At 45.0% G+C, this 11,684-nt stretch overlaps 1 protein-coding gene across 1 annotated transcript; it reads right to left on the bottom strand.

Moving 5' to 3' along the window:
* Nucleotides 1-9,620: 9,620 nt before the first annotated feature.
* Nucleotides 9,621-11,285, bottom strand: LOC100285023 (carbohydrate transporter/ sugar porter). Its single transcript, NM_001157918.1, is given in 2 exon segments — nucleotides 9,621-11,092; nucleotides 11,174-11,285. Coding segments are annotated over 2 exon segments (1,527 nt in total). The 5' UTR covers nucleotides 11,277-11,285; the 3' UTR covers nucleotides 9,621-9,668.
* Between the last annotated feature and the right edge of the window lie 399 nt (nucleotides 11,286-11,684).

The raw sequence follows: 11,684 nt of genomic DNA, 5'->3' as shown, positions 1-11,684 counted from the left end.
TATTACCAGGAGTTACAAAAGGGTATGCTTCGTTGTGGTTTGGTTGAGTCGGATGACGCTGCTATGGCGCGTTTTCGTGGTGGTTTGAACAGGGAAATTCAGGATATACTTGATTATAAGGATTATTTTGATATAACCACATTGTTTGAATATGCTTGCAAAGCTGAACGTGAAGTGCAGGGACGACGATCAAAGACATATCCTAACTCTTTTGCAGGCCGAGGTTCGACACACAGCTCAACTCCTTTCAGCCCTGCACCTTCTACGCCTAGCACTACACCACGCACAGGGACGGCCAAGCCAGCGGTGCCCCCTGCCAAAGGCGCCGTTTCTTCCACAGGACGTACACGGGATATTCAGTGCCATCGTTGCAGAGGGTTTGGGCACATGATTCGGGACTGCCCAAACAAGCGTACCTTGCTTATACGCGACAATGGTGAGTACTCTTCAGCCAGTGATTCTGAGGAAACTAGTCATGCTATGATTGCCACTAACCATACAGAAAATGAGGAAGTCCACGTTGATCCCATCCACGCCGATAGGTATGAGAGTCTTGTTGTGCAGCGTGTTCTCAGCACACAGGTTGCCCATGCTGAAAAAATAGCGACACACTCTATTCCATACCAAGGGCGTTGTGCACGAACGGTCGATTCGCATCATCATCGATAGTGGCAGCTACAACAATTTGGCAAGTACAACTTTGGTAGAGAAATTATCCTTGCCCACTCACGTACACCCACATCCGTATCACATTCAATGGCTTAATGATGGTGGTAAAATAAAGGTAACACGTTCGGTACGTGTCCCCTTTTCGCTGGGTTCTTATTCTGATTATGCTGATTGCGATGTTATTCCTATGGAAGCATGCTCTTTGTTATTGGGTCGACCTTGGCAATATGATACTGATAGTTTACATCATGGTCGTTTAAATCATTATTCTTTCATGTTTAAAGGCCAGAAAATAATTATACATCCAATGACCCCTGACCAAATTTTGAAAGATGATCTTACTAGGGCTGCTAAAACTGCACAACAAGTCAAATCGACATCAGTCGCATCTATTAAATCTGAAATCAAGTTGCACTCTCCTGTTTTACTTGCTACACGTGCTGATTTTGATGATCTCCATGAAGCTCATATGCCCTGTTATGCACTTGTATGCTCGCGCAAGCTTGTTCTGCTTGATGATGCACCGTCTTTGGATATAACCCCTGCTGTTGTTAACCTTTTGCAAGAGTATGCTGATGTTTTTCCAACAGACTTACCACCGGGTCTTCCTCCGCTCCGTGGCATTGAGCATCAGATCGATCTCATCCCCGGCGCTTCTCTTCCGAACCGCGCCCCATACCGTACAAATCCAGATGAAACGAAGGAGATCCAGCGCCAGGTGCAGACGCTGCTTGATAAAGGTTACATTCGTGAGTCTCTTAGCCCTTGCTCGGTTCCTGTTTTACTCGTTGCAAAGAAAGATGGGTCATGGCGTATGTGCGTAGATTGTCGTGTTATTAATAACATCATAGTTCGTTATCGATATCCTATTCCACGCCTTGATGATATGTTAGATGAGCTTAGTGGTGCCGTTATTTTCTCTAAGGTTGATTTGCGTAGCGGTTACCATCAGATTAGAATGAAACTCGGTGATGAATGGAAAACAACTTTTAAAATGAAATTTGGTTTATATGAATGGTTGGTTATGCCATTTGGATTGACCAATGCTCCAGCACCTTTATGCGTTTAATGAACGAAGTTCTACGGACCTTCATAGGTTTGTTTGTTGTTGTTTATTTCGATGATATCCTTATTTACAACAAGTCTATAGAGGAGCATTTAGAACATTTGTGTGCTGTTTTTGATGCTTTGCGTGCTGCTCGCTTGTTTGGTAACATGGAAAAGTGCACATTTTGCACGCAACGTGTCTCGTTTCTTGGTTATGTGGTTACTCCGTAGGGCATCGAGGTGGATAGTAGCAAGGTTGAAGCCATTCAGGACTAGCCTAAACCAACGACAGTCACCGAAATTCGGAGTTTTCTTGGACTTGCAGGATTTTACCGCCGTTTTGTGCGTGATTTTAGCTCCATCGCTGCCCCTTTGCACGAACTCACAAAGAAAGGTGTGTCTTTTGCTTGGGACGCCCCACAAGAAGAGGCGTTCAACACTTTGAAAGATAAGTTAACCCATGCTCCACTCTTACAATTGCCCGACTTTCAGAAAGTGTTTGAACTTGAATGTGATGCTTATTGGGTTAGGTGTTGTTTTGTTACAAGAAGGAAAACTGATTGCTTATTTTAGTGAAAAATTAAGCGGTGCTAGCTTGAGATATTCTACTTATGATAACGAACTTTATGCTTTAGTTCGCACTTTGCAAACATGGCAGCACTACCTTTGGCCTCGTGAGTTTATAATTCATTCTAATCATGAGGCTTTAAAACATATTCGTACCCAAACAAATCTGAACCGTCGTCATGCTAGTTGGGTAGAATTCATCGAGTCTTTTCCTTACATCATTAAACACAAGAACGAGAAGGAAAACGTTATTGCTGATGCGTTGTCCCATAGATATACCATGCTTTCACAGTTAGAATTTAGAATCTTTGGCTTGAAAACTGTGAAAGATCAATATGTGGATGATGCTGATTTTAAAGATTTCTATATACATTGTAAGGATGGCAAACCCTAGGGAAAATTTCACATACAGGATGGATTTTTGTTCCGCGCTAACAAGCTGTGTATTCCAGCAAGCTCGGTTCGTCTTTTGTTGCTGCAGGAAGCTCATGGAGGCGGTCTCATGGGGCACTTTAGCGTTTACAAGATACATGAGGTGCTGGCCACACACTTCTTTTGGCCTCGGATGCACCGTGATGTTGAGCGTCTTGTTGCACGTTGCACTAATTGCTAGAAAGCTAAGTCACGTTTGGGCAACCATGGTTTGTATATGCATTTTGCCTGTCCCTTCTTCTCCTTGGCTTGATATTTCTATGGACTTTGTTTTGGGCTTGCCTAGAACTAAGAAAGGGAGGGATAGTATTTTTATGGTTGTTGATAGATTCTCTAAAATGGCTCACTTTATACCTTGTCATAAAACTGATGATGCTAGCATTGTTGCTGAATTGTTCTTTAGAGAAATTATTCGTTTACATGGTATTTCAAAAACAATAGTCTCTGATCGCGATGCTAAGTTTCTAAGCCATTTTTGGAGATCTCTTTGGTATAAATTGGGAACTAAATTGATGTTTAGCACTACTTGTCACCCTCAGACTGATGGACAAACTGAGGTAGTAAATAGAACTTTATCTACCATGCTTAGGGTTCTTTTAGACACGAATTTGAGATGTTGGGAGGATTGCTTGCCTCATGTTGAATTTGCTTACAATCATGCCACACATTCTTCTACAAAGATGTGCCCTTTCCAGATTGTTTATGGTTACATCCCTAGGGCACCTATTGATTTGATTTCACTTAATGCCGCGAACGCCCCACATGTAGATGCTGCTGCACATATTGAACAAATGATTACCATACATCAACAAATGAAACAGAACATTGCTACTACTAATGCAAAAAATCAGGTTGCTGGTAGTAAAGGAAGAAAACTTGTTACTTTTGAGCCAGGTGATATGGTTTGGTTGCACTTGAGAAAGGATCGGTTTCCTACTTTGCGCCGTTCTAAATTAATGCCTCGTGCTGCTGGTCCTTTTAAGGTGCTAACAAAGATTAATGATAATGCTTATATCCTTGACCTGCCTGCAGAATTTGGTATTTCCACTAGTTTTAATGTTGCAGATTTGAAACCTTATATGGCCGAGGATGAGGAGTTGCCGTCGAGGATGACTTCTCTTCAAGAAGGGGAGGATGATGATGACATCACCTGCAACATGAGTACGACTACACCAACAGCACCTCCACATCAAGCGCCACTTCCTTCATTAGCTGGGCCAATCACTCGGGCCTGTGCCAGAGATCTTAACTTCATCATGCTACTTAAGAATGAGGGCCCAGAAGAATAGACGACCAGCCCAACTGCGGCCCATAGTGGACGACCTAGGGTTGCATTTTCCCCCTTTGGCCGCCACTATTTATCCAGGAGCTGCGCCTCCTTTGTTCTTTGAGTTTTGTTTTACGTTAGCTTTAGCTACTCTCGAACACGCGCAAATCAGCGCTGTCTTCGTGTATTCAGAACTCCACCCTCGAGTAATAAATTAGATTGCTCGTATCTTTTTCTTGTTCGTTCTTCGATTGCGTACAGGAAACGATCTTCGTGATCAGGCCAATCTCGCATCAGCAAGGTTGGTAACCACAGGGAGTTGGTTCAGCGATTGCATTGGCGCCTCGGGCTTGCTCGTCGTAGTCGGATCGCGAGGGTCATCTTCCGCCAAATCGGAATTATCTCCACTCACCGAAAGATCGGGCACTTCAGCTATATCAATTGTATTTCTTAATTCATGAGGATTTTGCCCTAGGTCAATACATCAAACTGTAGAGCTATGATAAGAGGATAACTTTGATTAAGTGACAAAGCATTGGTGCTGTACAAAAATTAGAGACAAATGGACAGGAAGTTGAACTGTCAGTCACCACTGAAGACTGAACTTGACTGACTGTGCGTTTTGGTAAACTTTGGAGTTGATTTAAGCCTAATCGAGTGAGCAAATGACCAAGGTTCCTATGGTCGAATTGGAGCTGGTATATAGGAGATTAATTTTGTTACAGACGGATTAGAGAGTTGCCACATAAAAAAATTGTGAAAAACACCCCTGAAAATGCTCTGTCAGACAGACTGATGAAGGTCTTGATGGTACAGTAGCCTGACAAAGATCGCCAGGTTCAGTGCACCGCCGCCGGTGATCTCCGCGCCGCGATCCTCGCCGGTGCTACGATTCGTGCTCTCTGGTGTGCGGATTACGACCGACAGTGAAAATATCTTTACCGTGGATGAGACCGTGGGCTGGACGTCGTACCCACTTGCCCTACGGCCGGTCTAGGTGACCTCGTTGGAGTCTGCCGCCCGGATGCCATGTGCTTCGAAGCCTTACCACGTCACAGTAAACTGTCATAGGAAGCCTGTCCATCGCATGAAACATTGCCTCGGTGAAAGCCACGATAGCGTTCGCTGGTAACTCACCCCTTTCTCCGGCCGCCAGCTTCTTTCCCCAAATTCGAAGCCACCGCTGTTGATCACTATAAATTGATGGCCTAGCCTGCTCCGTTAGCATGTTGCGAACCCCGAGCATCGCTCCTCGCCCCCGATTACCCACCGTAGCGCCCGAATTCGGTATTTCCCCTAAATCGCTTCTCCGCACCGCCGTTAGCATCTCGCCGTGGCCAACCATCTACAGGTTGGTTCATGCTTCTTTGCTTGGTGTTTTAGCATCCCTTAAGTCTCTTGTTGCTCGTAGGCCCGATTGATTGAACTAGACCACGCAGAATCATCGAGAACACTTCAGTTTTCCCTCGAGTCTCATCATCGTCGTGGGCAGAAGAACTTCGGGCCGGATTCGTGCAATTGAGGGATAGATTAGGATCACTAGGAGTGGAATTAGGTGTAGACCGAGTTAGGGCACTGGTCGTTGCGTATTCCGGCCGGTACAGGTTTGCCGGAGCGCGCACGCCGCTGTTCACCGTCGTGGACTTGGAGTTGTGAAGAGAAAGAAGTGTGAGGGTTTAAGTGTGAATGTCAGAGAGACACGTGAATAGTGTCGCGGCTTCTTTACAGGTTTTTCAAATCACCAAGGGCCTCTGTGCATGATGGCTAACGCGGGTACGTGTTTCCCTTGTTGATGGGCCGACTTAGGTTGGATTCAGCCCAACACTATTCATTCTTTTCCTTTTTCTTTTTTCTGGCAGACTTAGAAATTTATAGGAAATTCTAGAAAATGATAAAATATGGGACCAATTTTGCTAAACTCCTAAATTTATCTAGTATTTAATAAAAATAGTTCCAAGATTTTTTTTGTGCAAACCTGGATTTATTTGGTATTTAAAAATGCTTAAACCTAGTATTTTAGAATTTTAGAATTAAATTGGTAGCTCCAAAAATAGTAAAAACTTTTTGGGTGAGCTTAATATGAAGATTAAAACCCCTGGGTAAAGTTTAGCATGCTTTGGACATTATTTGATCCCAAACCCAAGAAACTAGCTTTCTAGGATTTAAATACCTAACCCTAATAGAGCACTAAACTAGGAAACTCTAGTGACTAGTGGGCACCGTGAAGGAAAGTTGTATTCAAGATACAACTTAGTGTGTCTATTGTAACTGCATATTCATAGCATCACATGAGCATTCATGTATATGTATTGTTATGTATGGAAAACGAAGAAGAAGTGGTAGTCGAAGAAGAAACTGCCCCACAAGCTAAATTTCCACCTGTCGAGAACAACTTCTACTTTGATATTTGTGGAACAGATCCTGAGCCTCCTACACACAAGGCAAGCCCCGGTGCATTTAACCCTTTCCTTGTTGTTTTAAACTCTTTATCACTTGAGATGACGCATTAGGTGATAGGAGTTGAGTGCTAAACATTTGCTGCATTTCCTTCCTTAGAACTGTTTACCATCCCTTTATACCTGTTTCCTTTCAAAGTTTTCTGATGCTTAGTTTGCCTTAGAAAACAAAATGTTTTGTTTTAAACAAAGATGATGCTTCATATGGGATGGGAAGTTTTCAAAGAAAAGACTTGATGGTGAATCCATCATGGCCATGATGGGTTCAGCATCGGAAAAGATGTACCTCTGACAGGTACTAGACTTTGGGTTTTAAATGATATAGACGAGACCGGGCGGGTGACTTGCACGAGAAGGAAGTCTCGGTGTAGTGTCTCCGTCTGAGTCGATTAAGGACCGTGTCGATGTAGGCTTGCTGATTGAGGACCTTTTAACTGGCCAGATGCCTCGTCATGGGTAAGCTTTGCCTCGGTCGGACCAATACCAGAAATGCCAACATGCAATGGGAGTGGACAGATGGCGAGAGTAGCGTGTACCCTCCGTGGCAAAGGGCTGGATGATGGTGTATTTGTGCTCTCGGTTGGCGTGAACCCAGTCTGGTCTTGAGAAACCCAGTGGCGAGTTGACATATGCAAGGGTTAAGTGCTGCATATGTCGTGTGGTTGGAGATCTCCAGCTGGGTATTAATCGATTCAGATCGCCATTACTTCTCAGATATGAAGACTTGGTCACTGCCCTACACGTAGCAATCCAGTAAAGTGAAGGGTGGATAAAAGACGGCTAGCATAGGCTAAGTGCTTGAACTAGGATAGAAAGAACTCTAGATGCAGGTAACTTTACTTAACCTGACAAGTAAAATGAATTCTTAAGGATCCACTCATAGTAAGATTTTTTGCAAAAGAGTCTTTGAATCTTGTTAAACTTTACCTTGATTCCTAAAAGCCAGTATATCCTTGAGAGTCTTTTTCCTTAGACGGGTAAGACTTGCGAAAGCACACTCCGTACTCAGGGTTTTCGAACCCATGTTGTTGTAGGTGACGAAACAACGAAGTTTTGTTGTTTTTGCTCGAAGGTGGCACCAAAGGAGGAGGCCAATCAGTAAACTGTTTGGGGAGGATGTGTTGCCTCCAGTTTAAAACATTAAGTTTTTGTGTGGGAGGATGTTTTACCTCCCTGTTTTGTAATAATAACTTATGCACTCATAGCACCCGGTACTGTAATAATACTTTCTTTATATTTTACGAATGTAAATTATGTTATTGTAATCCACTTCTGCTTATTCTTTCCTTCAATTACGTGTGTAATGTCTGCGTGATGGGTGAAGCGCTCTTGGGCGATATGATGATGATACAGATGACCGAACTTGTCGAGTGATTATGTGTATCTACATGGTTGTCCGAGTTCCTCAGGACAAGGACATCTGTAGGTAGGCCTAATACATTGGGAGGTTCTGTGACATTTGGCATCTTTGTTCTCACTCTCAACATCAAAGCTCTCGTTGTCGCTTGAGTCCCGAGACAGCCCAGCCAACATTTCATCAGTGATTTTCTCAACATTAGTCCTCTCCATGGCTTCGTAGAAACCAGCAAGCGCGGGGTCCACGCTTTTCTTATCTTCGACCATTTCAGCGCGAGTTACAATAGAAAACCGAAGCTCAAAAAACAATTACGCTCATAGAGATAGAAAGCTAAAACGACAAGCACAACGCAAAGCTAAAGCTTGATAGCACGAAAAATATTTTCAGCATAAGCCCTTGTATATATACACAAAGCACCACTGAGCGGCGGGGCCCACAGTGCTAAATGTTTCACTATTCTAGCGAAGGGAAGGTGTTTTTTCGGACCTTCGGCTAAAGGCCTTCGTTCTTTTCACAGTCTGAATTTGTTACAAAGAAACAAACTAATACTGCGAGGGGCTACTGTTGGGGGCCTTCTTCTTCCGAAGGTCCTAAAAAACACGGCTAATCATTTGCTTTCAGCATGCTACTGAATATTACAGGAGCTTCATCACTAGAAAAGCTTTTGTATGACATAATAGGAGCGGAGCAAAGCTTCGTCTGTCAAGCTTCATCACAAGTGTAACGGGTAGGCAGAATGAGACAGTGCAAGGAGAAGGTGTTGCACATGTCATTAAATACAAATAGAGATGTTACCCTTATGACATTTCATAAACTCCGCATGTAATCGTTGATGTCATAAATGTATTTTTACTCGGGCTGCGTCCCTTGCCTATAAATAGGTGAAAAGTAGCCCCGTACTGTTCACGTTGGATTGTAATCGCTCTCACGTTAGCACCTTCAAACAAGCCGAAGGTATCAATGTAATATAAATTATGTTGATGCTCATGTATATATGTTATGGAATAAATATATGAATGAATAAACGGATGACATATATTATCTCCATAGATTCTTATTCTCGCAAATGATGAAGGTCTGTCCTTCATGACCTTCGTCTCAAGATCATTATATTCGAAAGGAGATAATGCTTCAGAGGACAATGTTTTACAATAATAATTATTAAAGAAAATAACTCAAACACATAGCCACATTTTAGAAGTACAATAAAATAAATCTATAATCTTCACATATTTATTTAAAAGAAAATAATTTCTTATGTAAAACTTATATAAAAGAGATAGTTTAACTTTTTTTAGAAAAAAATATTTAACACAAAGTATAGTTCACATAAGAATCTTTTAGGTAATCTATTATTTAAAAACACATTTATTTAAATAACGAAATGAGTTTTCCTTGTTTATCCAGAATAGGATTTTGGAGTGTTACAGTGACTTTGTGGTCGTAGAAATAAGCTTTCTTATTTTCGTCGGTCTTTTAGCGGTCATAGAAAATAAACTATTTTCGGCGTTCTAGGTGGGACTGCCAAAAAATAAGGTTTATTTTCGACTAATATTTTTGACGGTCAAGAACCTTGGAAAATAAATCTTTTGTCGTTGAAAATAGTTTATTTTCGATGGCAAAGAGCTTATTTACCGCCGAAAATGGTTTTATTTATTATAGTGTTAGTTAAAATAAATATATTTGACTTTTTAATAAAGAAGAACCCCACTAAACTGTCTATAGCAGTTTTTTATTCTATTACTTATGTTATCCTCTATTTTAAACTTGACTCTTGACTTAAAAAAAACTATATTCTACAATATAAAGTAAACTAGTGTTTTACGTGACCATATATGAATGTCTATCCATAATTTTTGCAATCGCATTTGCATCACGGGCGCGCCTTGGTGTTGCCGTCGGTGGTGTTGGACATTGGAAGCTCCACAACAGCTTCGTCCCATGACAGGAGGCGCGCGCGCCACCCACGGCCGAACACCTCTTCGATCTCCTCCAGTGGCCGTCCTTGCGTCTCCGGGCAGAGGAAGTAGAAGAACATGGCCGCCAACACGGCCAGCCCTGCGAACAGGAAAAAGGCACCGCCGATGGTCACCGCATTGTACAGCGACACGAACGTCATAGAGACCCCGGCGTTCATGACACGGTTGATGGCCACGCCGACGCTGGCGCCCTGCGCGCGCAGCCGGAGCGGGTACACCTCGGTGCTGTACGCCCACGTGATGGGCCCCACACCGATGGAGAAGGACGCTATGAAGGTGAAGACCGTTGCGATGGACAATGCCATAGCCCACGTCGGCGAGTGGCGCGGCACCGAGCGCTCCACGACGGTGAGGCCAAGACCGAGGCAGGCAAGCGAGGCGATGATGCCCGCCAGGCTCGAGAGGTAGAGCGGCCTCCGGCCGATGCGGTCCACCAGCAGGATGGCTGTCATGATGAACACCGTCTTGGTGACGCCCACGCCGATGGTCGCTGCAAGGATCTCGCTGCGGGTGGCGATGCCGGCTGCCTTAAAGATGCGTGGGCTGTAGAGGACCACGGCTTCGATTCCCGTGAGATGCTGGAAGAAGTGGACTCCGAAGGCAGCGACGAGGATACGCCGGACGGGGGGCGTCGGGTGCAGGAACATCTCCTTCCACACGCCCTTGCCGACACCTCTCGGTGAGCCGTCATCGTCGTCTGCCAGCCCCGCCGCGGTCTTGATTTCCGCGAGGCGCACATCGGCCTCGCCTGCAGTGTCGGACACGCGCCTGAGCACGGCGTGGGCCTGCTCGACGCGGCCCTGCATGACGAGCCACCGGGGCGACTCCGGCATCGCGAGCACGGCGACTGCGAGCACGGCGCTCGGCAGCGCGCCGAGCCCCAGCATGGCGCGCCAGCCGTAGACCAGCGGGAGCTTAGCTAGCAGGTAGTTGGCCACGTACCCAATCAGGATGCCGAAGCTGATGCAGATCTCGGGCAGCGAGGTGACGGAGCCGCGGATGTGGGCGGACGAAATCTCGGCCGCGTAGACGGGCGCGATCATGAGCGCGTATCCGACGCCGACGCCGGCCACGCAGCGTCCTGCCAGGAGCGTACCGAAGTTGGGCGAGAGGCCCATGAGGACTGACCCCGCGAGGAAGATGCAGGCCGCGAGGGAGATGGTGCGGCGGCGGCCGACCCAGTCGGAGACGCGGCCGGCCGTGAGGGAGCCGACAAGGGCGCAGACGTTGAGGATGCCGGCGAGGACCTGGACCTGCGTGTCGTTGGTCTTGAGGTCCTCCTTGATGAACAGCATCGCGCCGCTCATGACGCCCGTGTCTGCAGGATCGGATTGAGGAACTCAGAGTTGGTGATATATAAGAAAGAGTCAGTCGTCAGCTGATGCATGTTCGTCATTACCATAGCCCATGAGAATGGAGATGATGGAGCCAATAATGGAGCACGCCACGGCGTACTTGTTCTTTCCGCCATGGCCATCCCGACGTTGCTTCTCTTCTCCCATGGTAATAATGTTTATATATTTCGATCTTCAAAACACGCATAGTATGATGAGTGAAGCGCGAAACACTCCCGGGCAACTTAGACCCTGTTTCAATCTCACGGGATAAACTTTAGCTTCCTGCTAAACTTTAGCTATATGAATTGAAGTGCTAAAGTTTAGCTTTAATTACCACCATTAGCTCTCCTGTTTAGATTACAAATGGCTAAAAGTAGCTAAAAAAAGCTGCTAAAGTTTATCTCGCGAGATTGAAACAAGACCTTATACTAGTATCCGATCCTGCCGGTTGTATCTGCCTGCAGGGAGGTCATACCTGAGGAAAAATTATACATGTGTAGGTCAAAAATAGTAGCGAACCAAATGGTTACAGCAACCGATCATTGCGATCAGTCATCGATCTAGCTGGCTGCG

This window comes from Zea mays, chromosome 1 (assembly GCF_902167145.1).
Source record: "Zea mays cultivar B73 chromosome 1, Zm-B73-REFERENCE-NAM-5.0, whole genome shotgun sequence".
In the NCBI taxonomy this organism is placed as follows: Eukaryota; Viridiplantae; Streptophyta; class Magnoliopsida; order Poales; family Poaceae; genus Zea; species Zea mays.
The sequence above is the reverse complement of the archived record's forward strand: the minus strand, read 5'-3'. Positions and strand labels throughout refer to the sequence as shown.